At 38.6% G+C, this 27,552-nt stretch overlaps 1 protein-coding gene across 1 annotated transcript in view; it reads right to left on the reverse strand.

The window, feature by feature from the left end:
- COL3A1 (collagen type III alpha 1 chain) overlaps positions 1–27,552 on the reverse strand; it is a 51,943-nt gene that overhangs the window by 14,729 nt on the left and 9,662 nt on the right. The window contains exons 2-24 of the mRNA XM_048952727.1: positions 20,859–21,067; positions 18,900–18,932; positions 18,215–18,331; positions 15,165–15,239; positions 11,811–11,876; positions 11,228–11,281; positions 10,959–11,012; positions 10,180–10,233; positions 9,966–10,019; positions 8,057–8,110; positions 7,520–7,564; positions 7,276–7,329; positions 6,267–6,311; positions 5,597–5,650; positions 5,060–5,158; positions 4,891–4,935; positions 4,671–4,769; positions 4,206–4,259; positions 3,955–4,062; positions 2,776–2,829; positions 2,556–2,654; positions 568–621; positions 137–235 (exon numbers count right to left, since the gene is read on the reverse strand). Of these exons, the coding sequence (XP_048808684.1) occupies positions 137–235; positions 568–621; positions 2,556–2,654; positions 2,776–2,829; positions 3,955–4,062; positions 4,206–4,259; positions 4,671–4,769; positions 4,891–4,935; positions 5,060–5,158; positions 5,597–5,650; positions 6,267–6,311; positions 7,276–7,329; positions 7,520–7,564; positions 8,057–8,110; positions 9,966–10,019; positions 10,180–10,233; positions 10,959–11,012; positions 11,228–11,281; positions 11,811–11,876; positions 15,165–15,239; positions 18,215–18,331; positions 18,900–18,932; positions 20,859–21,067 (1,679 nt within the window). The remainder of the gene's footprint in view (positions 1–136; positions 236–567; positions 622–2,555; positions 2,655–2,775; positions 2,830–3,954; positions 4,063–4,205; positions 4,260–4,670; positions 4,770–4,890; positions 4,936–5,059; positions 5,159–5,596; positions 5,651–6,266; positions 6,312–7,275; positions 7,330–7,519; positions 7,565–8,056; positions 8,111–9,965; positions 10,020–10,179; positions 10,234–10,958; positions 11,013–11,227; positions 11,282–11,810; positions 11,877–15,164; positions 15,240–18,214; positions 18,332–18,899; positions 18,933–20,858; positions 21,068–27,552) is intronic.

Raw genomic sequence — 27,552 nt, forward strand, 5'->3', positions numbered from 1 at the left:
AGATCACATGTTAAATACCTGTTCTTGTCCATGTACAATAACTTAACTGCAGCATCAAACCTCCCATGAAGCACTGTAATTTTACCATGTGACTGCTCAAGCATAAACACGGGACAAATAGAAAAAGCCCACTAACCTCATTTCCTTTTGGACCAGGGAAACCCATTACACCAGGCTGACCACGTGGGCCTGCTGGGCCAGGTGGGCCAGAACGGCCAGGTTCACCCTGATTACCCTGGGATAGACAGAAAAGAAATGAAGACATAACATCAGTTAAGGGAAATAAAAGGACATCTATGAATCATTAAAAAGCAGGCTAAAGATTCAAGATTTCAAGTGTATTTTACATTTCAACCATGCTTTTATATATGCTGTATTTCAAGTAACAGAAAAATAACATCTGCAGAAAGCTCTTACAAAGCAGCAGCACCTGAACCGCTCCTGTAAATTGAAACTAATGAGAGAAAATTAATCTGACTATGATAACAATGTACAGAGTAGACACTGTAGGATCACAGGATGTAGGACAGCGGGCAGACTGGCATCAAATACATGCAGCCTACGTACTGGAGGGCCAGGCTTCCCATCGCTTCCAGGACTTCCTGGAATCCCAGGCAAACCCTGCAAATGAAGAAAAAACCAATCGTGTTATTCTTCAGCTTAAAGAAACATAAATTCAGTTTACAATACATAAATACGAAAAAACCACCATATTTTTAAAAAATTCTTGGTTTTAATTTCTTTAAAATCCTTTCATTGAGGAGAAAAATTTGAAAAAGCTAGCAAATTACTTTGCCAGGAGTTAACATCGTTCTCTTACACTTACTGTAAGTGATCAAATCAGACATTAAACAAAATACACAGGAACAGTATTTCCACTATATGAGATTAAAACTAATTTCAGAAGTTAAAAAAACAATTTTCACTGTCTTGTACTTCAACAACAAAATTCATGTAATGTCTTTAGATCATGTTTTACATTTTGAAATGCAATTATTTGTTTTATTTTAAATAGCTCCTTTCAATTTCCAATAAAATCTTCTGCAGCTCTGAAGAGCCTGCATTCAGGTTCAAATCTGTTGACAGCATTTGCTAATTCTTAGCATGGTTCACACAGTATCATTATGTTCTGCACACAAATTATTTTCCAGTACTATGAAAATCCAACCAATTACGTTTTCATTAGTTTGCATTAACTACAACTACACAATGTATAAAGAACTAAATATTAAACTATATTTAAACAGTCAAAATAATTTACCATGCAACTTAAACAATTCTTAAAATTTAATTCTACTTTAATACTGAATATATTTAAGACACACAGAAAGTAATGCCTCCTATTTATTTACATGGAAAATACAACAGAAGAAGAGCACAAAAATACTGTTCAATAGAGCAAGTTCTTGGCTACAAAAATCTGTTTTCCACTATAGTCACCATTACCGGCTGTGCATTCCTGCCAGGGGTGAACAAGAGCCAACATACAGCGCTCTTGTAAAAATCTGCACCAGCAGAGGTGATCCACTGTCACTACTGCTGAAACTCACCACCCACCACCTCTCTGCCCTCACAACCCCTTTTTAGTCTCCATAAAGGTTCAGCATGAATATAAATAGGCGCAGTCTTTTCTGCAAGGAGAAATTCAGTAACACGTCTTGCACGTCAGAGACTGTAATGTGACAGAAAGTCCAGTGATAGCAGCAGAGTAGCACAATCCTAGGCTACAGCAAATGAGAACAAGCCCAAATGCAGCAGCTATGGATACAGAAACGAAGAGAAACTGCTTACCCTTAGAAAACCTCAGGTACGCAGGGAACTCCAGGGAGATGCCCTCGCCTCCACTGCCAACCCTTACATAATACCAGGGAAGGGGTGGATTCTGGCCCTACCCCTTGCAGTCACTCAGATGGATGGCTGAGATGGACCTGAGCTTCCCTGGGTTGGCCCTGCCTTCCCACCAGGTGCTCATTCGCTGCTTCAGGCCACAACTGAGCTTTTTTGCTACAGGTTCCCATTTTGTCAGACTGCCCCTCTGCTGCCATCCATTGCACAGTGACAAAATGTAATGTTGATGGCATGGCAGCAGAGGTTGAACCTTCCTGCCGATATCATATCTGCCTCTGACACCACAGATCAAATTAACAAAACATAAAGCATTACTTTCGGATCAACCTTCATAAATACATTTAATAAAAAATGTAATTATCTATTAAATATTAAAATATATTTTATAATAAATTTAGAAACCTATTAAAACAAAAATACATGATATTCACATTAAAGCCATAACTGGTAACAGTGCATGTTGTACTCTGGGAGCTGTGGAGCACTTTTAGCTTTGTATAAAATGCATGCTTTCACACACAACCTATTGTTTCTGAATGCTCCAAGTTATTGTACCTTGATCTATTATGCTATGAACCTACATACTAAATTTGAAGGATGTAATAACATTGCTAGGGTTCTTTCCTAGTTTTGCTTTCTTCATCAGCTTCAATGAAGCACCTCTAATCAAATTTGTTTTATTATTTTCTGCAGACATCCTGTCTTACCCTCATTCCTGGAAGACCTGGGCCTCCATCTTGTCCACGGTCTCCTGCAGGTCCACTTGGACCAGGGGGACCTGGGCTGCCACGTTCACCTGCAGGACCCTAAAAAGAGACATTAAAATTTATGGCAAGAAAATGAGTATTGTATTCAATCTGAAAGTGTCAATTCAAATTAACATGGATTCCACAAAAGTCTGGGGTGGATTTATAGGACAACTTGTACCTTTTCACCTGGAAGTCCATTGCTACCGGGTAAGCCACGGAAACCAGGAGAGCCCTGCCAAATAAATGAATCAAATATGCATCTCCAACAATATGAATGAGGCAGCGGAAAATACTTCTTTGAAACTATGCACCCTTAAACTCTCAGAAAACTAATGAATAAAATACACTGAAATCACATTTCTCTTTGATAAGAACACGAGAACAGTAATTTTTGCCTGGATAGAACCTAATAGACAGTTGTTCACTTATTTCAACAGGACCTGCGTTAGTCTCTTTATTCATTGGAATTATTATTTTTTTAATTACTATAAAAAATGAAACAACTCATTGAACTCTTGCAAAATTATTTTCTCCTTATTCTATTCTGAAAATTACTCTGTTGTATTATTATCGTGTACAATAAATGTTAATTATAAAATATCATTTACAGCCCATCATATGTATTTAATACAATTAGTTTACCATGCATCACATAGGTCCTCACAGCTTCAACAAATACTGCAACAAGTTCTTAAATTACGTGTTATGGTAATTTCCTTAGATTTAGGTGGGAATGAAAATATAAAATTCATAACGTCTTTGCTATGTTTTTTCAATAAATCAATCCAAGAAATCCTTTGAGGGAGCATTCTCTAGAAAGTAATTGAACAGCTACAAAGTTTGTTGGCAATAAAGTCATTATAAGATCGTGATCATACTGTTGTTGACATTATCCACTTTTAAGGCACATCGATAATAAAGATGATGACATAAAGACATATCCTGAATGTAGAAGACTTAGCATTGGTTTAACTTTCCACAGATAATTTTTTGTCAATATTCCTTTTTTTAAAACTTTGAAAAATTGCATGTAAGTTAATTTTTTTTTCCAATCCCTGTGTGCTTCTCACAGATCATAGTTGATTTTCAGAACGAAGCTGCAGATATGACTTCCACATTACTTCCTCAATATAAAAAAAACAAAACAAAACAAAATGAAATTATTTCAGTCAGAGATAGAACCAAGCTCTGCAGCTCAGATTAGGTACTCAGTAAGAACTCTCCCAAGTTTCGTACCCAACCTCACGTGTTGAATTTGGTGAGAACTAATAAGGAGCCAAGTTCTTCATCCAGAGTTGGTTACTACCATACAAACTCAAGATGTACACAGTGCGCATGGTCATCTACAGTGGTTTACCCTCTCTCCAGGTGTTCCAGGGACACCATTCTGGCCAGGTTCACCATTTGCACCTCTTTTGCCTTCCTCACCAGGAGGTCCAGGAGCACCTGGGGTGCCATTTTCACCCTGGCAAAAACAAAAGCCACCAGCAAACTTAGACATCTCAAAAAAAAAAACCAAAAAAAAACCTCATGTTTTTTGTGTTTGGAACAGTTCAGAGTTGAGACTTCCTTGGAAGAAGCCTCTGAAGGCATTACACAATCACTTACACGCTCGCCTTTTGGGCCTGGATCTCCTTTAGCACCATTCTTACCAGGTTCACCCTGAACAGAAGAAAATCTCATTACTGACCGCAGCACATTTTCATTCCGGAGCTATGATAAAATGCTAAAATGCTAAGAGATACACATTATATATTTCAAAATAGTGACTAATTCTTATTATCTTAATTACTTATTGCAACACAATTAGTATATCAGTCAGACCTGAAAGTTAAATGTACAGGACTCTTTATAAATCCATTAAAGAAACAACACAATCTGGATCATCACTGACAATAATTTTATGTCTGTTTCTGAGCCAGCGTAGACATCAACATAACTTCCACTTGAAGTCCCTAAGCATTTTTCTATGAACTATGAGTGGTGTAAAGCTGTCAGGAGAGAGAGTATTGAGGTAAACTACATTCACCACATTACTTTGTAGAACTGTTGTAATGGACACTAGTAACTCACCGGAGTGCCTTTTGCACCAGGGTTTCCACTAGTACCAGGAGGACCAGGAAGACCACGGCCTCCTGGAAGACCAGGAGCACCAGGAATTCCAGAAGGTCCCTGTAGAGAGCCAAAAAGGGATCGGGATTAACAGAGCTCAGAATTGCTGGATTGTGCCCAGTCCAAAAGTGATCCTCATTAACGCAGTGCAGCGAAATACACTAATGTGAAAAGTACCCACCATTTCACCCTTGTTGCCGGGGCTACCAGCTCTTCCAGGAGGACCCTGGAAAAGAGAATTATGTAAATAATTGATGCTGCTAACCTATCATGCTTAAACCAAAGGAGTCTTTGGGCTTTGTGAAGATTCTGGGCCCATGCCTCCTAGTCCTCCTTTGATGTTTCCATACCTGAGGCCCAGGGGGCCCAGCATGACCTTGAGGACCAGGTTCTCCTCTCTCACCAGGACTGCCACTAGCACCAGCAGGGCCAGGAGGACCAGCTTCACCCTAAGAAAAAACAGCCACAGTGAAAAAGGAATGAATTTTCCCTGCAGTCATGACTAAATCTTCATGGCTTCTTTCTCTTCTTCGCACGATTTAAGAAAAACTACCATGTCACCTGAGTGCAAGAGCCAGATCAATTCAGCTAGCCAAAGCTGAGGCTCATGGTCCCAATACATTCCAATAAATGTATGCTGCACTGCTCCTTTGAGACTCTCCCATAAGGCTGCAAAAAGCAGTAGATCTAACAATGGATTGCATGTTAGAGTGGGCGTTTTTGAAGATTAGCTCATGCTGCATATGAAAACACATAGGTTCTACATTTGTGAACAGTGCAACAGCAGCCAGAAAAAGGAGTGCCCATAAAATGAAGATGTATGGTGACAGCTGTTCAACTGGAAAAAGGACAAAATCTGATGTTAGCGCATATATTTAGCTAAATACCTTAAAACCCGGAGAGCCTGGAAATCCTGCAGTTCCAGGGGGACCCGGAGGACCCTTAAAAAGTGAAAGAAATACTATTAATACAAGAAGTAAAAAGCCATATGGATATAACTACTCCAAAGTTTTAAAAAGATGTCTGATTATGACATTATTCTCTGAATAATGAAACACCTGGCAAAATAACCGAAACAAATCATGTTGTAGAAGATGAACCTTGGCTAGACCTAAAACATCACACCTATATGTCACTTCCCCTGACTTCCATGCTCAGCAGAATTTGTGTTATAAGATAAAAAACCACATAAATTTATCATGACAGACATTAAGTTATAAAATGCATTAAAATTTGTATTAAGAAAAGAGATGTAAGAAAAAGAAGTCAATGCAAGTGTTACACATACATAGGGGCACGCTGAGGTTTTGTCATGAAGACGAAAAAAACTTTTGCACACTTCAGCTAAATATTGCCTTTGATAAGACTGCTCATTTTTTTTCTGCATAGAGAACTACAGTTCTATCCATCTGCATGTTCCCTGAGTAGAATGCGTCTCCAGATATATGCATTTTCTGATATAAAGTGTTAGAAGTCTCCTATTTTTGCTGTAGGTTTCAAGAATCTTGACTAACACTTGAAGAACACGAACATTTGAATTCAAACTGTAAGTCTTACAGGTGGGCCTGATGCTCCTGGGGCTCCATCTTTGCCACTGGCACCCTGTGGAAAGAACAAAGGTATGAGCATTTGCTTGGAAGCAGAACCCATCTTCTAGTCCCATCGCTCACAAAGCATCTTTTTGTGTTTGTACTATCCTCCTCAGTTTACCAAAAATCCAAGGGTTCTCCAGGTGAGACATTCCAGAATAACCATTAACTAAATATTACGGAAGGAATATTTATCGCTTCATGTGCCTTGCACTGTAATAATACGACAGGAAAATAGATACTTAAGAGATTTCTTAATGAAATGACAGTCACAAGCATCACCCGTGTAGCCAGCTTTTACAGTTGAATATGTAAAAATCACAATACTGGTTAATTCTAGTTCACATTCAACACTAAAATTTCACTCCAGAAGCCTACAGAATGTGATATCTCAGCAGGTGTGATTGAAAGCCCACTGCTTTAAATGACTGAGACATGATAGACTAGGTCTGTCACTGAGGATATGCAGATGTTGTAAGAACACACTGCTTGTTATTACAAGTTAGTAGAGCTTTGTTAATTTTGTCAAATGCTATCAATTGTGATTTCTTTCAGGACACTGAATATACCTCCTAACCTTGGTGTGAATGCAGCTTTTACCATCTTCCTGCAAGGAAGTTCTGAGATTATGTTTTTTTCTCTCTTGCTCTTTCCTTCCACTCCACCTCTCTGCTCTTATTGGATGAACCTAAGCTTTTGTTGAAACACTAAGCTTCCCCACAAAATGAATCTACTCAATTAAAAAAGGAAATAATAACATTGCCCACAAGTTGTGAATCAAAAATGTGTCGTACTTACTGTCATCTTCAGGTGGAGACTAATATGTTTCCATACATGATTTTACAGATGCTATGCAGTTATCCAATCCCTTACAATACAGCTATTTTAAAATAAATCCATGACCAGGGAATTCCCAAAATACTGAAATAAAATGTGCTGCTCGTTGATAAGATCAACAGCCACAATTAATTACTTACAGGGCCACCGGGATTTCCAGGTCTTCCTCTTTCACCAGTTGGACCTCTTGGTCCCTAGAAAACATGAGAAAACGAGTCTGCCACACAGCTTCCTGAATACATAGGGTCTACCATTTCTTTTCTTTGCAGAGCTCAGTATCGGCAATACATGTAGTAGGGTAATTAAAATAAAAATGAGTTAATCTGTTAAGAAAAAAACACCACTGGCACTTCCATTTACATGCTACATGATAAAAATATTTACCGGTTGGCCTGGTGATCCGTTTGCTCCAGGTTGACCAGCTTCACCCTGTGGTGTAAAGAAAACACCAAACAATTACAGAATGAACTGTGGTGAGACTGTTTATTGGTTTATTGAAGAGGAAGAGACATGGAATTAAGACAATCCAATTCTCTGTGCCTGACCACGTGGTGCTGAGTGTCCACAGCATACACTGATGTCTGTGAAATGTGAGATGTGTAAAAAAGTGCCAGAACAAAATATCTAAACAGAAAAGAAATAATTGGGAAGATCTGGTAATTTATTATTATACAATAAAGTCAAATGATCTGAGCACGTCCTCTCATTTTTGAATCATGCCTCTTTCACAGCTAGAAAGTCAGTGCAATATACGGTTTACAAAGTCCAACTCTTATCAGCATGATTCTCATCCTTTTCATGGAAAGGTTCAATAAATTTCAATACTTAATGGCTTTCTGTAAGAGCATAACATGCAAAGCATAGCTACATAACAAGTAATGGAGTACAGTAATGTACAAAAAAAATTACTAGCTATTTTACCTTTGGACCAGGAGCACCACTGTCACCTCTAGCACCATCTTTTCCATCAAAACCCTGTGGGAAAGGAAAACCAGATCTGTGAACAGTATTCAAGTACGTTGTTTCTTATGATTATTGTAAATCTGAAAAGAACTGAAAATGCCTTTGAAAAACAGTAAAATATTTTACATGTTCTTATAGAATTGGAGTAGCAAATACAGATTTTATTTTTTAAGAAAATGCTACGTGAGAAAACTAGAGTGACAGAGTATCTCTGTGTACATGGAATAAATTGTGGGCTCCAGATTACACTGCTGAGAGCTCACCCTCAGTCCCATTTCAGCTGGTTTTCCTACCATCACACAGATCAAATATTGACATTAAAAGAGAGGTTTAAATACGTTTTACTGACTGTATATTATAACAGACATAGAATAAAAGCTAAATATAGTTGTTATTTCATTAGCATAACAGGTGCAAGCTGACTGCTTAAAGCAGACAATAGAAACAATTTCTAAAATGAATTTATAGCTATAATTGCTTACTCTTTATTTTTGAGGTAAAAACAAAAAGTAGAAGTGATGAAAAGAAGAGCCTTTATGTACCTTCTTGAACTTTGGTTGATTTTACGTACATTTATATTATTTTCCTTCATATTTAAAGCTATAACATCATAAAATTAAAGAAGGGTGATGGGGATGGAATCACGAAACAGTTATTTATACGATAGCTACAAATCTAAATCAATCTTTCATTTTTATCAGTACAGTTCATACTATATAATGTTTACTTATTTTGGCCCTGCAAATGCTTTTACAACAATTATTTTTCAACTGCATATTGTCTTACACTTTATACAATCTATTATGAAAAAACTGTTATCACAGTAAGTTAACAAGTTGGCTGACAAATACTGCTTTCTAGCCACTCACTTTAACAGTGTAGCCTACATTGCCACTGTTGGTCACTCAGTGTTCTTTTTTCAAAAAATTAATTCTGTTTAATAATACTTGTATTACGTGGTGCATAATTGCTTAGATTTATCACATCATATATGTATCTTCATAATACTGAAACACTTTCAGGTAGACTTGGATCTCAGTGTAAGTGCTGTGCAAGATGGAGGAAACAACTTTTGCCTGTGGGATTTTATAACTGCAACAGCACATGAGCACAGAAGATTTTACATAAAGGAGCCTATTTTTAAAAGAGAATGCTATCAGCTACCAGAAAATCTTCTGAAGGAAAGTTTGGAAGCCTCCACACTGCTATTTCCATTAGGTAAGAGCAGACATTTTTCTGTAATGCATGCTTTAACATGTCATTTTGCACAGGGCACTGCAATTGAAGTAAATTGATATAAATTGCAGTAATTGAGATCCAATTGAACAGTCTGTATCACGGAAGGTCAGATTACATTATCCAGAAATTAGCCTTTAATTTTATCTCCTCAATGGCAGTTGAAGAATCACAAAAGTGCAACACCATAACTGAGATTATTTAGTCTGGAGAAGAGGAGGCTCAGCGGTGACCTTATCCATCCCTACAAATACCTGAACAAAGCTTCTGGTGAGGTGGGAGTCAGCTTCTTCTCCCAAGTAACTAGTGATAGAACTAGAAGGAATGGCCTTAAGATGCACCAGGGGAGATTCAGTTTGAACATTAAGCAATACTTCTCCAAAAGAATGATCCAGCACTGGAGGTGGGGAAGTCACAGCCCTTGAAGGTGTTCAAGAAATATTCTGATGCTACACTGAGAGGCATGGTTTAGTGGGAACTACTGGTGATAGGTAGACGGTTGAATTGGATGATCATGGAGATCTATTCCAACTTTGGTGGTTTTATGATTCTACAGCTCAGATTGAGCTACAGACTCCATGGCTCATGTAGATCATTAGATTTCAATATATTCAGAACAGTCAGTACTTACTCGTGCACCTTTCATTCCAGGCATCCCAGGCATCCCAGGGTGCCCTTTGTGACCCTAAACACAAAAACACAGAAAGATGAGCAAGTTACATGCTTACTGTACAAAGGGCGCAAACCACCACTCATTATGTGTCACATTCATTAGCATTAGAGTAACATAAATTGAGAAAACAAATCCTGTCATTAGATAACTGCTTGTTGTGGATTTTTCATACCGGTAATCCAGGAATTCCACGGTCTCCATTCCTTCCTGGTCTTCCTGGTTCTCCCTACAGAAAAAAGGGAATTTTTGACTTCTTTGCTATTGTTTCAGTTACTGACAAAGAACTGGTTCTGGTAGATCAAGATGAGTGGAAATAAGCAGAAGAAACCAGATTAAGACAGTGGGAAAATTACACCAGGGTAAATGTCTTCTGAAAAAACACTGGCAGAATTAACACAATTTTTACGACGATATTGATTGACAAGTAATAAATTTAAATCCATCCCTTAAGAATAAGTGGAATCACCACAGATAAACTTGTTTTTCATGGTGAAACACTCAAAACGAACACAAACTACTCGATTGCCTCTTTGTACTATAACTATGCAGGACTTCCAGCTGTGAGTCAAAAGATGGCTTTAAAACCTTAACTTGCAAAGCAATACTTGTAGGGAGCAGGTAACACCTTTATCATCCTCTCATTTTTGTAACTGCTAATTGAATTATTTTGCAGCTGATGAAAAATAATTTATGGTTAGAGGCTTTTACGTTCATTTGTTTATTTTTCCCTTAATCACATTGCCTGCTAAAGTTGAAACTTCCTCGGAAGGAAAAAATATCTCCTGTAAGACAAATACAGTTTCTTACAGTCATGGTGTCCAACCAGGAAACTGGCAAGTTAAAGATTCTTAAATGCAACACTGTCTGTGCGCTCTTCTATCTTTCTATTTGATGAACTCCTGCTTTTCCCATTCCTGAATCTATAAATATTATGATTAATAATGAACTTACATCTTTTCCTGGTGGACCGGCTGGGCCTATCATTCCAGCAGGGCCAGGAGGACCCTGAAGAAAAATAATGAATATTAAGTATAATGTAATAATGTAATTTCAAATTAAAAATGCTTTAGTTGCCATAAAACATTTGCACATTTGACACAGACAATAGTAAACAGATAGGGTGAACTGTCAGATTACAACCCACTTCAGCGATGACACAGAGATGCATGCTTGTAAGATCATGCCTTTGACAAATATCCTGGTAAGTAAAGTATACATACAGAAGGGCCAGGTTGTCCCGGTTCTCCAGGGGGACCTTGGTATCCATTAGAGCCCTATAATGCAGCAAAAGGCAGTTAATACATGAACAATTCCATACACTGTGCTATGGTGCTACTGTATTTTATGACGATCTCATAACCAATCAGAATACGCCTCTATGAAAACAGAATTAAAACTACATCTCTAAAACCTCAAACCCTTTGTGTGTTCACTGAGCACACACTCAGATTTCTATTTCCCTTTATCTCCTGTGACATTTCTGTGGGAACAAACATTTGGGAATTCTGCAATGGCTCATAGGCAGCGATATATTTTAAGGGCAAAATCCAGCCCTGGGGACAACACCCCACAGAACTGCTGTAAACCCAGGGCACTCATGGACTTCAGCACAGTATAAAACCCTCAGCTACTGAGTCTCTCCACTGAGATGGTAGAGCCCCCAAAATAAGAAGTGACATCTATCTGTAAAATTCTTCAGCTTAGTGTCTTAACAGTCAAAATTCTATCTAGTATTTCTGACAGAAAAAAGGATAGGCTCAGATAAAAAAGTCAGATATTTATGAAAACATTAATATTACTTACAGGGGGACCTGCATGACCAGGCGGACCAGGTGGGCCACTGGGGCCAGGGGGTCCTGGAAAGCCACTCTATATAGCAGATTAAAAAACAGTCATTATATCAGTGTAATACAGATAGAAAGCTTAGTGCAGCTGCAATATCACCAACAACTATGAAATAAATTTTTACATATGAATGATTATTAGTACCGAGAAAAATCCACTGTGACGTGCACCTGGTGCAGTAAGCGAACTCAGTTTAAGATGCTAGGACTTAATGAATTAAGGTTCTTGTCGTTTGTCAACAAAGCATGTACTTCTGCCATTGGGTTCTTTCCTGAACACAACAGTGTGAAGTCATGAAGCATACATGCTACCTGGACTAATCAAAGGACTCAGAGGAAGAAATTTCTGTATACATAAAGAATAACTAAAATCAGTAGTACTGTTCCTCATTTAATGGGTAAAAAATGAATTGAGTAAAAAAGCAAGGAAAATAAAAATTTGAGAAAAATGTTAATTTTTCTACCTTTAGCAGTAACAACTACAGCAGCATTTGAAATTGCAAACAGAAAAACTGGAAAATTATCACAGTGGTTTACTGCAGCTATTAGTGGTTCTTTAATTAAAAAAAAAAACAAAAAAACTTTTACTAAATTTAATTTTTTAATATTTGATAGAGCCGAAGAAAATGAATTACAGGAATTACATGAGAAACTGCTGTTATACAGCAATATATGCTACAATTTAATGTAGTACACAGCATGTTTTGCAGAATATTATTAAGTGGTGTCAGAAAAGGTCATGTAATACAGATGTTTTGGGAAATTTGTTTTCGTAATACAAGATTAACGGTATAGTTCTAGCACAGCAGTATATATAATAGAGTATATTACTATACTGGACATATATGACTTAATGTTCTTTCACTGATTGTCTTTTGTCTAAAGATGAGAATCACTAATAGCTGCTATTTTCTAAGTCAAAAAGTGTACCAAGTGGCAGAGTAGTCAGTGTAGACTGGGTTGCTGTCAGTATAAGAATACAATGGGCAGTCCCTCTTTTAACTGCTGCAAAACTTTTAGCACAAACTAAGGCTGGATTCAACATGGACTGGAATCATGAACTCAGCAGGTGCATTCTACTGGTCAGACATCTGCCTACAAACAAACAGATGTTATACTTTTTCAGGGTACACACTGGAGAGATAAACTCGATATTAGGAATGGCATTTGCTCACTACCAGTGTCTCCAGACTGCGAATAAACGACTGGATTTTCATTAGGATGTGTACTAAGGTAAAGGGTCAAAACAGTACATGGCAGTTATACGAGCAAATACAGAGAAACAGAAGTGTAAAATACAAAAATCAGTCCACATGCAGTAGAAGGACACTGGAAAGACAGGAACGGAGATGTGTGACTGAGAAAAAACCAGGCACCGTATTGACAGAAGTCAATACTACAGCTGTTGTTTTTAATTTTATTATGCTTCCAGATTATTTCAGTTTGGATATTACAGTTAACAAGAAGAATCTATGTAATGTTAATGATAAATGTTGCTTAGTTTCAGTGACTTCAGTCACACCTGCCTAGCACTGCTCTGCTACTGAATTTGCAGTCATATATTGCATGATCACAAAAATACAGAATTGAGGGTGTTGGAAGACAGGTATCATTGAGTCCAATCTCTCCTAAAGCAGGTTTCCAACAGTAGGTAACACAGATGGATTTTCATTACGTCCAGAGAAGGGGAATCTACAGCCTCTCTGGGCAACCTAGTCCAGTTCTCTATCACCTTCACTGTCACCCTCACGTATACTGCATGATACAATATAAAAGAACAGGTGACAAATATATACACATACACACACACACACACACACACACACACACACACACACAACCCTCTGGCTGAAAATACTCTAGCATGACCAATTAAGTAAATATTTGATTGCATTTATGAATTTAACTTAAATCAAAACAAGATGTCACTAAGCTTCTTGAGGAAAAATACCCTTTTAGAGAGAAGTAACTATGTTTGTTAACTGAAAGGTAACCCTCTTATCAGCCTGGTTCAGCACACCCCATATGAAGACCATAAGTTACCAAAAGTAGATGATATGATAAGCTGTAGGAAAAACTGTAATGAGCTGAAAAAAAAAAATGAACAAACAAACAAATGCAAACACGAAAGACTTAATAGACCAGTGTATGAATGATCACATTGGCAAATGAATGAGCTAAAAATAAACAGGTGAAATGAAAGGTATGAAAACAATGAACTACTGTCCAGGACAAACAGCTGCCAGAATTAAGCAACATTTATTTCACTGGATGATCTGATGGAACCCTGAAAAACAATAAATTTGCTTGGGACTGTCTGGACACGTTGCAACACGTGGTACCAAACATGGCTATGCAGCATGAGGTTAGAAATCAAAATTACTCTTAAATGAAGCAGCAGCTCACTCCAAAGAATAGCAATTAACTACATCCATCATATAACAGGTTGCCTGAATCAAGAAAGATACTTTCAGATGTCAGTATGATATCACTGCTGTAAGAATGCACCATGTCACTAGTGGTGAGTATCTAAAACTCCTAGCGTCCAAAAGAAAAGTCATGAGTTTCAACTTTTGCCATCTACTTTATGTTGGAAACAAAGCAACCCAAGCTTTAGCTCACTAAGAAAAAAAAAAGCTTTGAAAAGCTTGGGTCAGGCCTAGCAGGAAGGTACAGTACACAGTCAGAATAGCTGTGGGTAAAAAAATTCATAACCATAAAATGAGAATGTGATAAGCTTTGACTCCTGAGATGAAAGGAGATTATAGCAGGGCTTTATTTACTTGTTATCAAGTTAATGTGAGTTTTGGAAATGCGAGCACATATGGAAAAATCAGACTGAGTAAAGACAAGATGCGGTTGAATTAATAAAGGAAGACTTAGCACAGTAGAAAAGGTTAAAATGCAGTGGAGATTGAGGAAAGCTGTCATGAGAAGAATACCAAGCAGATAAACAATGAGGATACGCAGAGAAAAAAGATAAATGCTGGGCTAGCATAAGAAAATGAATCACAAAGACGTTAGAAAGCAGAAGGTGAGACAAGGAAAAAAAGAAAGAAACAAGGCAAAGAAAAAAAAACGACAATAGACAATCTATAACTACTTTCTAGAATCATAATGACAAGAAAACTGCACACATTACACTTGCAGGCAACAATTAAATTTAAACTTAATTTGTTAAATTATAATCAGGATACACAGACATCCAAGGCATAATCTACAAGCAAGTTTTTTTGTGTTTTTTTTTTGTTTGTTTGTTTGTTTTTTTTTTTTTTCTAAATCACAGGACAGAAAAAAAAGTTGATCATCTTACAATGGCCTGGGGAGGATAACCCATGCCAACTGAGCCAGCCTTCACATCATAGGAGTCATACTGTGGAGAGAAACTCTGTAAAAGAAATAGAGAAAAACAGAAAAAAAAAAAAAAAAAAAAAAAAAAAAAAAAAAAAAAAAAAAAAGTTTGCAAGTGTATAACCAATGAATGTAAAGATCTTATAATTATGAAATAAGCAAGACAATTTGGCAAAGTTTGGCAAAGCATGATATAACAACAAAAAGACAATGGATACAATGCTCAACCCACATCCTGGGCTCAATGCAAAACTCCAGAGAAGAGACCTCCAAAAGAGATCCTTTCCCACTGGCAGTCAGCTCTCAAAAGGCTCTAGGAGAGATGGAGCCAGGCTCCACCCCTTCCAGCAGCACAGGTGAATTACCTTCACCTGTGCTCCCATGGCTGACTCATTGCTCGCCTCAGGTGATCAACCAGAGGTTCAGGCCGAGATTCAGCAGTTCTCATACAGCTACAAGTCAAGCATTTTCATATGTTTGTATGGTAAATGAATAGAATTAACTCATTTATATATATTATTTAGTATCATCCATAAGACTAGCCCAGCTAGTACCTTTTTTGGTCATGGAAACATCAGCTTCCTATGCTGTGAGCGTACACTGTTTGTCCTGACAACTGGGCATCACCTGAACCCCAAAACTGTCATTATCTCCTCTTTTCATTCTCCATTACCACTCTTCCACCTCTAACTCCCCTCACCCCCAATTTTTCTTTCTTGGACTTAGTTGTCTCCCAAGAAAGTTGATGAAATATTTTATTTTGCACAGTCCAACAGTCTATTATTAAAATATCTTTTACCTGTGGCTAAATCATGAGTCATTTTAAGGCATTCTGTAGCAAAAAAATCTCTTGCCTGCATATAAGCCTATTCCTCTTTGAGTCTCAAAGAAATTTTTTTACCTCTTGACTGGGAATTTACACATCTCCAAAAATGAAATGTTACATATTTTTTTCGTAGAGCCATTTTCCATCTTTTTCTTTTCTTCCTTTCCACCTTTGATTAATTCATAAACAGCCCTCGCTTTTGAGGCCAGGCAGTACAGCCTCAATGCTTTGGACAATTTGTCTTAAAACCAATGAAGTTCAGTTGAAATTATGGGGAGAACACACGTCTTGTAGGCCTTTGTGACAGCAGACAGCATCTCTGACATGCCCACTTACATAAAATACTAATGAATTTTACAATCAGTTTTTAAAGAAAAGCCTACGTAAGCCTTTTATTTGACGCTGATTTTGTTCCTCAGATGTTGGGGAACTTAGTTGAATAATATGGCATTAGTGCAGGTAAGCAGTTGAAAAGAAAAGAGTGAATATAAGCAATGTTCTGGTCGATGATCCAAACCACCTCGGACCGAGCATTTCCACTGGCCTGGTGCAAGAAGGATCCTCTGCTACTGGTATCAGTCACTGCACTCGGTTTCAACACCACTGGAATGGGAAACTAGTTCAGTTAGATACTAGATACTGTCTCGTATCTGCATGTGCCAGGCCCAAAGTGCTGGCTCTCCTGTTGTGTTATTGTGATGTCCACTGAGAGTGGTTAGCTAACCACTTGTACATCTCTCCACTGCCCAGTCCTTACCACACAATTGCTTTCAGAATGAAAAAGGAAAATAAAAGGCATCTTTCCTTAGATTTTGGCTCACCTGTGAACAGGAAGAATATATGGAAGCTATGAAACTGTGGAAGCCTATATTCAAAAGGAACAACTGTTTTATCATAAATTTGTAACAGTTTTGCACTTTGCATCTTGTAAAGCTGGCCTTGCTCGATTGCTTGGGAAACAATGAGCCCTCTTCTCTAAGTGCTAACTGTGAATCAACAACTTAACAAATCCAGCTGCACAGGATCTGCAGTTTGAATTCCCCACGATGCAGCACAAACCACTTAGAGTACAACAAAGAACACTACCACATTCTGAAAAAAGTTAAGATGAAGAAAATGTTTAATTCAATTAAAATACATTGCTGAGCACAGCTACCAAGGCTACTTGTGCCTAAAAATCATTCCCTTGAGGATGGATTTTTAGATATCCAAAGCTGAAACAATACTAAAATGTCTTCATGATTCAGCTAATGCTGGTAGTATTCATGCTACACCGGGGTCACAGGGTTTTGGGCCGTTACCCCACTAAGATCTGAGGAGTTCTTTTGCTATGTCTGCTGTTCAAAACAGAATTTAAGGTTTGGTGGGCCAAAAATAAAGAGGCAACATAACAAATAGCAACCAAAATGGCACTCCTCTGCAAACAGAGGACCTGAGTTTCAGTTTAGTTGCCTGGGGATGTTTCCTTTTTAAACATGCACTGAGCAAAATAAAGAAAAGTGAGAGAGACCCCTTGTCTTTAAGCTTGAGGGAACATACTTTCTCCAGCACACTAATCAGATATTTCTGAGTCATTTAAGACCATCATCAGGTATGGCACCAGATGTTTTTAAAAACAAGATAAAACTGAAATTTAACTGCACTTCAGCCAAGTCTCACAGGAAGAAAATAAACAAAAATCCCAAACGCTGTTACTCAACTGAGTTTTTCAAAGGGACAAATTACAGACAGATGCCTCTGAAAGCATCATATGTGTGAAGGTACAATGAATAGGTTCTTCACTGTTCTGCAAATCACTCCCCTATGTATTTTTTAAAACAAAACCAAAGGGACAATACTGTGATTCACATGTTACAGGATGTCTCCTATTGCCAATTCACCATAAGCCTTGTGGGTGAAATGAAGCATCCAATGACACATTGCTATTAACTATATTGTGTGCGAAGTTTCTCCAGGACACATCCACCTTTCAGTCGTGGGCTCCTTGTAACACTGTGCTGATTTACCTGCCTCACGGTTTTCTGAGGACTGGAGAAGGCTGAAAGACACCCAAGATTTACTGCCACCCCACTCATTCTTTATTCACCTCTGGAAATCATTGCCAGCCTAACAGAGCCTGGCTTTGGCTAAAGGTTGGATGTTGCTTCTGAGTAACAAAGTAGAAGCTGATCACAGTGATTACTTACACCTCCGCTGATGCTGGGACATGACTGGCAGATACCAGGGGGACCGGGAGCTCCAGGACTCCCTGGCTGTCCTGGGGGCCCAGGGGCACCAGTTCTGCCTGGAGAACCAGGAGAGCCCTGCCGAGACACAAACATAGCAGATACAGACATTAAAGCTTGCCTCAGAGTGCAAGGCCACTGTGGGACAAACACTTCAATTCATAGCAAAGCACATGCAACTGGGGTGGGAAGCTTCCTCTATGAAGCATAACTACGTGCACACCTGATCATTCAAGAAAGAGACAGACAGTAGGCAAAATTCACATGATGAAAAAATTACTAGCAGGTAGAGCCTTACTGCAACCTAAGTTTGATCAAGCACATTAGAAATATTAAACTAGTCAATTCCTGAATGTGAAATTAATACTGCAAGTTGAATCCAGATTTTTTTTTATTGGGAAAAAATAAAACAATAACAAGTAATACAGTTTGAAGTAAGTTCTCTCTCTTTTTCTCCAATCTGAATTATTTGTGTTGAAGCTAAAGAGATTACTTCAAAGTAACTTTAAGGCAGATTTGAAGACTATGCAGACGTCAAGTAAAACTGGGTATTTCAGCAGTCCGAATGGGATTTATAGCATTGTAAGAACTGCCTTTTATTTTGTTAGTTTTCTTGAGAAAAAAAAACAAACAACCCTTTACTTACTGGGTCTCCCTTGGGGCCTTGCGCATATGGAAGCTAGAAAAAAAAAGGAACGTTAATTAAATTAAGAAAGAAAGCCAAAATCAAACTGAAAACTGAATATATGTATATGAAACAAGATGAAAAGACATTTAAATATTGGAATATAGATTTATCAAACACATTTTGTTTACTCTTGCTCAGTAAGCCGAGGTTTTTCTGTTTGTTTGTTTGGGTTTTTTTGTCAGTCTTTCATCTACATTTTTATGGTGTATTCATTAAGTGTGTGCACGTGCTCCGGGTAAAAACCTGGCACTAATGAAATCAGCAGAGTTTTGCCACTGAATGCACTAAGTCTGCAAGGGACAGTTTTCTTATATTCCTGTCAATCCACTAAAAAGGCATGTTAATAAATGTAATGATGTAGCTATTTTTAACTTTCTTTGAGACCTAATCTCCCGGATTACCTATTTTTTTTCAGTTAATGATTAATTTATAGATTAACATCTGGATTCTTAATTCATATTTTAGAACAGTTTTTTTTTTACTAATTCAGCTGATAGAGACAGCAAAGGATATTCAGCTGAATCTGCCTCTGATTTTTCAAGGTGGATTTTCCCTATCCATTACCCAAGGTCAGCAGGATAGCTTCCAGTGGGCTGACTAAACGCTCATAAAGTGAAGACTGAAGAAAGTAGCCCACGTGTTCTTTGTTATCAGGAATGACAGAACTGATTCAACAGGGTTTGAACCTGCTTGGGGATTTCAGTCCTGAAATAAAAAATCCTGGACTCCAGCAGCTGACCAGAAAGCAGGTCCTAGACTCAAGGGAGAGGAAGCTGTGCTTGAATGTCCATCACGCTTGTATGGACCACTCCTTTGCACCATTGCAACCCGCTCAGTGAAGTAGCTCAGGGAATTCTGGAAGATGTACAAATGCACTACCATAATGCTAGCAGCACTAGGAGACAGGTTCGTATGTGACATTTCATGTTTAAAAAGATACACTATTTTTAGAACTGTAGTAGTGCATCTTCTGTCTCCCTCTTTTGCTTACACAATTCTTTCAGCCTCTTCTTTTTCTCTCACAAACACGTATGTCTCCCCTCTCTCCGACGCATGGACACAAATGCAGAAGATGACTGTATGACAATCTGTATGTCTTATTCATGCTGAAAGTAGGAATACTGAAATAATGACAGATCATTCAGCCGAAACTTGGAAGCAATGCAAATCTCAGAAGTCTGTCCCAATGAAATACCCACATAAGAATCTTTATGAGTCTGTAGAAATAGATATGCTTCCACTTCTTTTTAATACTTTTTTTTTTGATCTCATGGATCATAACAGCATGAAATGTTCAGTCGAGCTTTGAGTATTTCTACAAGGCAGACCTCTGTATAGCTAGCTTAAGCTAACAGTTTAGGCAGGAGAGCTGGCATGCACTAATTACAATGCATTCAGTCAAGCAATAATTCTGTAAAAGTAAATTTACTAAATGATAATATTGAATTGAGATGATAAGAAACGCAGGCTTGCACCATGCTGTGAAAAGTGTGTTGGCATTATATATACCTTGAGCACCATGTCAACAAACAAGCTGTTTCCTTTATTCTTATGCTTTGCCAAAAAAAGAAAAATTTAATAGCTGATCATCGCCTTCTGTCCCATTATTTTTATCTCTGCCTATTGGTGATGTAAAAGTGGGCTGAAGGACTTCATGCTTCTAGCTGTATGGTCCAAGGGACTAACAAGTATTTTATTATCTGGTACTACTCCTCTCCTGGAACACAGAAATAGTGAAGTATTCTTGAATTTACCAAAACAGAGAGAAAACAGAGTAAGTTCAGGCTGCTTTTCATATGTTTTGTTAAAATTTGCCCATTCTAAGTATTTGCCAGTAGTCAGAAAGTGACACACTCTTTATTTAAAAGAAAATCAATCAAAGTTGGCAACACCCAAGTAATCATATTGAGAACTTACTTTTGTAGGCTGTGGTGTTGTCTGCGGGCAAACTGGACAGCATTCTCCGAAGGGGATCTCTGGGTTGGGACAGTCTAACTCCTGGTCATCACAGATGATGTCATCACAGAGAACAGATCCAGAGTCGCACACACAGATTTGGCATGGCTCTGGTTTCCAAACATCCCTGTCAGCATATTCCTGCCCGAGATGGGTACATCCTCCTAGGGCTATTGGAAAGAAAGACAGTGTTCAGTATTATTTCAAGCGTGTTTTCTAAATCAAAGAGGCATAAGACGAAAGCTTTCAGATAGCCTGTTTTGTTTTCTTGTGCAATATAGTTTATCTGTGTGTGGTAAAAGGCTAAAAGCTCTTCACGCACTGTGAGGATCTGTTACATTAATTGCAGAGTCTCTTCTGAATCTATGAATAGACATCAGCAGAAACCTCCTGGAGCTGAGCCAAAGCCTAATTAAATCTGTAATAATCTTTCGAGTAATATCAGTGTCAGTGTTATTGTTATGTAATTAGCAACTGAATTGTCTGCTGCAGATAAAAAGCAAACGTTCCAAATCTCTCAGATGAGTGTATCACTGGCATCACTGTGCCAACATGAGCACTTACACAAGGATGCAGAATAAGGGGTCTGTCTAGCATGAGCTTTCATTGCTAGCATCTTGCATCAATAGAGAGCATCAAGTGTTTTCGAAATGGTTTTTGAAAGCTGACATATGCAATAGATCTATAAGAACACTCACATTAATGGTTTGCCACATACTTGTCATCTGGACTGAATCACAGAATCACAGAATGCCCAGGTTGGAAGGGATCTCAAGGATCGTGAATCTCCAACCTCCCTGCCACATGCAGGGCCACCAACCTCCATGTTTAATGCTAGACCAGGCTGCCCAGGGCCCCATCCAACCTGGCCTTGAATACCTCCAAGGACGGGGCATCCACAACCTCTCTGAGCAGCCTGTTCCAGTACCTCACTACTCTCTCTGTAGAGAGCTTCCCCCTGATGTCCAACCTAAATCTCCCCTCCCTCAACTTAAAACCATCACCCTTCGTCCTGCAAGGATGTTCCCTCAACTGCTCAAATGCCACAAGTCTTTGCATTTTTGGATCTGTAATATTAATGTCTTTGCAAATTCCTTTCAACAGCTGTTCTACTGATCAAATCTGTTGTTATTAATTTGAAGAGATTGATGACAAGCAGCATTAAGCTGTGGGTTTGTATATTCTTAAAGAAACCAAATCCAGAAAGCCTCATCATTTAATAATGCAATATAAAAATACACAAAGTTATCTAAGTTCCTTCTAAGTTCTGTACAAATATCAGAAGTCTCAGACTACAAATACAGGTATCAGTGAATGCTTTGATAAGCAGAAATTCTTTTTGTGAATAATTCAAAATAACTTTGCAAACACAAAATGATGGAGCAATTGCTATTTGTGTATGTGTGTAAAGCTATGGCATTATAAAAAGTTGTCTCACTACATATAGTTCTTCAAAAAGAAAAAAAAATAAAAATGCCAGAACACATAAATCAGAGCTCTAACATTAAAATTACCTCTGGCTCCACATGAAAAATTCTGAATGCCATCAAGTTGTTGTAATGGAACAAGACAGAGTCCAAAACTATACTGCAGCCCACCAGCATTAGTTATGCAGCCCCTTCTCTCACATACAGCACCTTTCATTTTTCCACAACTGCTTTAGCACACTGGTCCAATTTTCTCTTTATTCTGTTTTTCTTTCTCTTTGCTTTTCTTGGACTCCATTTCTATACCCACACCCATGCTCTGTGGCAGGCATCCACTTCTACATGCTTCCTTGTTTCTCACGCTTTTTTTACTTCTCTTTTTCCCCATTTTATCTTCTCAGGTCCATAATATATAACCTCCCTTCTCATCTTCCCTTCATCCTCCTGTCAGGTACCTGAACAGTCTGCTTACTTTTCTGCCCTGTATTCAACTGAGATTATTTTCGGAGTCACATCATGCATCTGACTCAGCTCTTTTTCTTGGCCCCGTTGAACTGACTTTCCCCTTTGTGTCACCCATGAAGTTCTCCTCCTCCTCTTCCTCTGCTGAGCTTTCAGAGGAAGGCAATAGGGCAGACAACCAAGACCTCTTGGCTGGCTGAGAGGCGTACATCTGATTTCTTACACACAGAGTCACGGCATCAGAAGACACTGCCTGGTAGCCACTGCATCCGATAAGTACAGCAATTATGTCACAGTAGAATCTTGACATCTTCAGTCTTTTAGGCTAGATTTAGTTTCAAAAAAATTGCTTGGTTTCCCAGCTGTCACCCTGCATAAACGTGTCAGTAGGTCTCGCGTAAATAAACCAATTATCTCCTTGATTAATTGCCCATGTCTGTCTACTAAACACTTTCCCTTGTCTACAAAACCAGCAATTCCCTGTAGACATTTAGTGAAAAATAAACTTGACAATACTAAGGAGAAATGCTTTCTGATAAACAAGAAAGCTGAAAAGTACTTGACAAATGAGAAGAGAGCATTATGAATGAAGTCTTCTCTATGGTCTAACAGCTCCTGAAAAAAAATGAATTATAATGAACCAGAAGCAGAGTAAATCAGTGCATGAGTGAGTGACTCACTGTGTACAAGAAGACCCAGAAGGCACTGTACTGTATGAGGCTGAATACATTCAAAGCTACTGGGGACCCTAGACCTTGCTGAGGAAGGAGGGAGCTGGATAGGTGTAGATCCACTCAGCAGACTCTATTTACCTCTGCAGGTTAAAAAGTCCTTCTCATTCACAAACATCACAAAAAAGGGAAGAGATCTATTTTGTTTAGTTTAGGATAAAATAAAATTTTGCACAGGATTGTTAAATAAAAATGCCATTACATATATCTAAAAAAACATAATGTTGTTATAGTGTGTGCATGTAACACACAATTAAATCACTAACCTAACTGTACAGGAGAATGGAAATAAAGCAAATTTCACTACTTTTGCAAGGCTGCCATTCAATTATTCTGCAGTAGATGGCATCGTTCAACAGGACAGAGAGGAAAAAAGCTTAAATCTGGATATAATGACATTCACATTTGCCTCTAACTTTCTGGACGTTGTTAAATGAATTAAGAAATAAGCTAGCAGAGTTGCAATGAGAATCTTTGTGGCCTTTGGCAGAATAAAAGTATTAAATAGGTTTCCAAAGGAAACTTACATCTGGGAAGACTTAGTCTGTTCAAGACACCCCCTCTGAGCTCAGATGTAGATCTGTGTGTCAGCATATTATGACATAATGCATTTTGCATCGCTCATAAAGATTAAACATTAGCTCCAAAATGCTTTGGAAAGCTGATTTGTGCTAAAGCACTGGCAAGCAACATATAGGAAGCAAGGCTGTAAAAAAAGATGACTTCCCTGCTTCCGGACTTGTGATAGAACAGTCGCATATTTGCCTTAACCAGATTTTCTGATGGATTCCTAAACACATATATTAGCCTAAATTTTCAAAAAATGTTAGAACTGATCTGTGTTGGCTTAACACAGTGCAGAATCTTATTCTGCCCCTCAAAGTCTGAATACAATTTTTCACACCGAGGGTGGTGACGCACTGGAACAGGTTGCTCAAGGAGGTTGTGGATGCCCCATCCCTGGAGGCATTCAAGGCCAGGCTGGATGTGGCTCTGGGCAGCCTGGTCTGGTGGTTGGCGACCCTGCACATAGCAGGGGGACTGAACCTAGACTATCATTGTGGTCCTTTTCAACCAAGGTCATTCTACAATTCTATGATTCTACGGATATAGTGGCCAAGGAGAACTTTGTTTCTGTGGCAGAAACATTATTGCACTGACCTGCTGGCCTCTGAATCATTTTAGCAAACATTAAATTGGTCTTTTAGCAAGTATTTACATTTTAAAATACTTCTGTGTTTTGCTGTAATATTTCTCTTGGTCACACTAAAAATAGAAAGAGGTAAATAAAAGGCAACACGGTGTTTGACATATGCTAGTTTTGCATTATTTGCCATTTTCTAAGCACCACTAGCAGCCGTACGCAAGCAGATGAATCAGGCAGAGCTAAAAGGAAAAGCACCATCCACTCTTGAAGGACCTATAAGAGTGGAACATAAAGGAGCTTGGTAAGGTACATGGTAAAACAAATACAGTCATTTAGGCCTGAAAGTTGACGTCATATGGGACATAATTCTGATACCATTGAGGTGAGGAATACATTAGCCAGTACTATGACCTGAGAAACTGGCCGCCTTTGCAGTTTGGCTTTGTAGCTTTTGGCTTTGTACCTGTGCAAGCACTGTGATCACGATTTAACCACGTTCATGTGGCAAAAGGAAAAAATCTTCTAACAGCATCCTCAGAAACCACAGGCTTTTCCACTTCAGACAAAGCAGGCTTCCAGCTATTACATTAGATGTAAACTCACACATCCCAGTGGTCATCAGAACTGAGGAGGTTTGATCTGCCAGATTCTGGTCATTACCATCAGCCAAGAAAGGGTTTTGCAGTTATTTAATGTCAAGTCTCAAGGTCTGAAATGAAGGAGTCCTTACCCCTAAATTTAACTGTGTCCAAAGCCTGCTGGAAACAGGAAACAATACAAATCCTCTAATTCCTTACTCTGACCTAGTTGTTTGCTTTCCTGTATGACTTCAGAAATTATTTTTGCATTTCTTCTAGAGTTCTAGAGTCTACTACTGTATATCCAGCAACGTTTTATATATTGTTTCATCAAAAGACCAAAGATAGACGATGAAGTTCCTTTTCAGGGGAAATAGCCCCATTCTCCCTGACCCTGGAGCAGCCTGAGGAATCTACCGTAGCTCCTGAATCATGCCTGCTTTCCATCTGCAGGGCAGAAAAATAATGCTACAGAGCTTACCTCAAAGCAAGCAGCTTGGGCTTGCTGTCTGGCATTATAACGATGTTTATAAGAAAATTAAACATGCTCATTCCATCCTGTGATGTGTAATGGAAACAAACGGACTCTCCTCACCAACTAATTGGCTGGCTGGGCCTGCTTAGTCCATGCGGTCTCCAGTGAGGTAAGTGCTGAGCACTCAAAAAGCCTGAGGTAGTTTGTGTTTCATAGGAGTTAGGAAAAGAGGTGGAAATATAAGAAAAAAAAGTGGTTTAACAAGATGTTTTTAAACTGAGCCTCCCAGACATGCTCTCAGCTGGAACTGTCCTATAACAGCTGCAAATTTTGTACTGTGTTTATGGACAAATGGAAGTGTCCAGGATGAAGCCTCCCTTGGTAAAACACCAAATACCACCACGAAATATCAGAAATTTCCTCTTAAAAGTCTGTCCTTCTCCACTGTCTGCAGAAAGGAGAGCTGTGACTAGGTGCAACGGAAGGGAGTGTGACTAAATGGCTCCCAGACTTCCCAAGTTTCACAGCAAAAAGAGTTTTAGACTGAAAGTGAAGCTTTCTAACTTCTAGGTATTGTTAATGTGTATTAAAAAGCTGATATTTGAATAGCACCACTGCTGCAGTTCCAGGCATTTTCCTCTTTTGTGCTCAGGACTCCAATTTTTCTCCGATATCTTCAGAGGGCTCCTCCTCTCCTTGACTGTTCTGTAGCTTGAAGTGACAGGCTGTCACAGCTCTGTTTCAACACTCATGTTTCACAAACTGCTCCTTTCAGTCTCGCGACATCTCTGAATGGCATTCTTTATGCAACTCCAAAAGGTCACCCTGCCGCAAAAGCATTGCTCTGAAATAGGGACCTATGCCAACCCATCAGGGATGCTGTTGCACAACAGCCTCACTGCCTTCAGCTGTTGGATGGTGTGGAGAAAAATGGCAAAGGAGAGTTCTTGATTCAAAGCTGCTAATAGGAAAACAAAGTGAAGAACTTTTGTGGTCTAGTTTGTGTTGTTGGGTGAGTATTTTTACTATTTATTTGTCAGAACTGTCAATTCAGAGAGTCAGAGGAGGGGTAGGGTACAGCAGGATGCTGCATGTGTATCATCTTGCTGTTTATTCAAGGTTGCCCAGAGAAATTGTTTTTCCTGTTTCTGAAATTGTAAAAGTCATTCTGGGAAAGCCACCTGATGGATGCAAGAGGTGGTTATTCTCCTTTTATTATTGGCTATTTCTCAAAAACATCATGGCTAAATGCTGCTTCTTTGTTTGTTTGTAAAGGATAAATCCTAAACACCCATATATATTGGGATGTTATTCTTGGATTTGCTCTTCAAAGTCATCTCTAAATATGTTAAATCAGGAAATTCCATCTTTACTAAAAAAAAAAAAAAAAAAAAAAAGCTATTTATTTATTCATTTATTTAATAGAGATAGACCTGTTCTCCTACAATCATTCATTCATCACATCATTCATTCCCAACTAAGGAAGAACTGTGCAGTAAGGGTGACAGAGCACTGGACGAAGCTGTACAGGGAGTCCGTGGATTCTTCTTCTCTGGAGATATTCAAGACCTGCCTAGACGCCCATCTGTGTAGCCTACAGTAGGGGGCCTGCTTTGCATGGGGGGCTGGACTGATGATCCCTAGAGGTCCCTACCAGTCTCTACACTTCCATGATTCTGTGATTCTGAAAATACCACCTGATTAGAAATTCAGAAACTCCCTTGATTCTAATCTAGTTATTCTATTGGGAACTGAAGATCTTCAATCTCCTACAGAATCCAATTTTAATAGGACCAACTGTTCACATTTGAGCAGGACACTAGGAAGAACAATTT

Source organism: Lagopus muta, chromosome 8, assembly GCF_023343835.1.
Source record: "Lagopus muta isolate bLagMut1 chromosome 8, bLagMut1 primary, whole genome shotgun sequence".
In the NCBI taxonomy this organism is placed as follows: Eukaryota; Metazoa; Chordata; class Aves; order Galliformes; family Phasianidae; genus Lagopus; species Lagopus muta.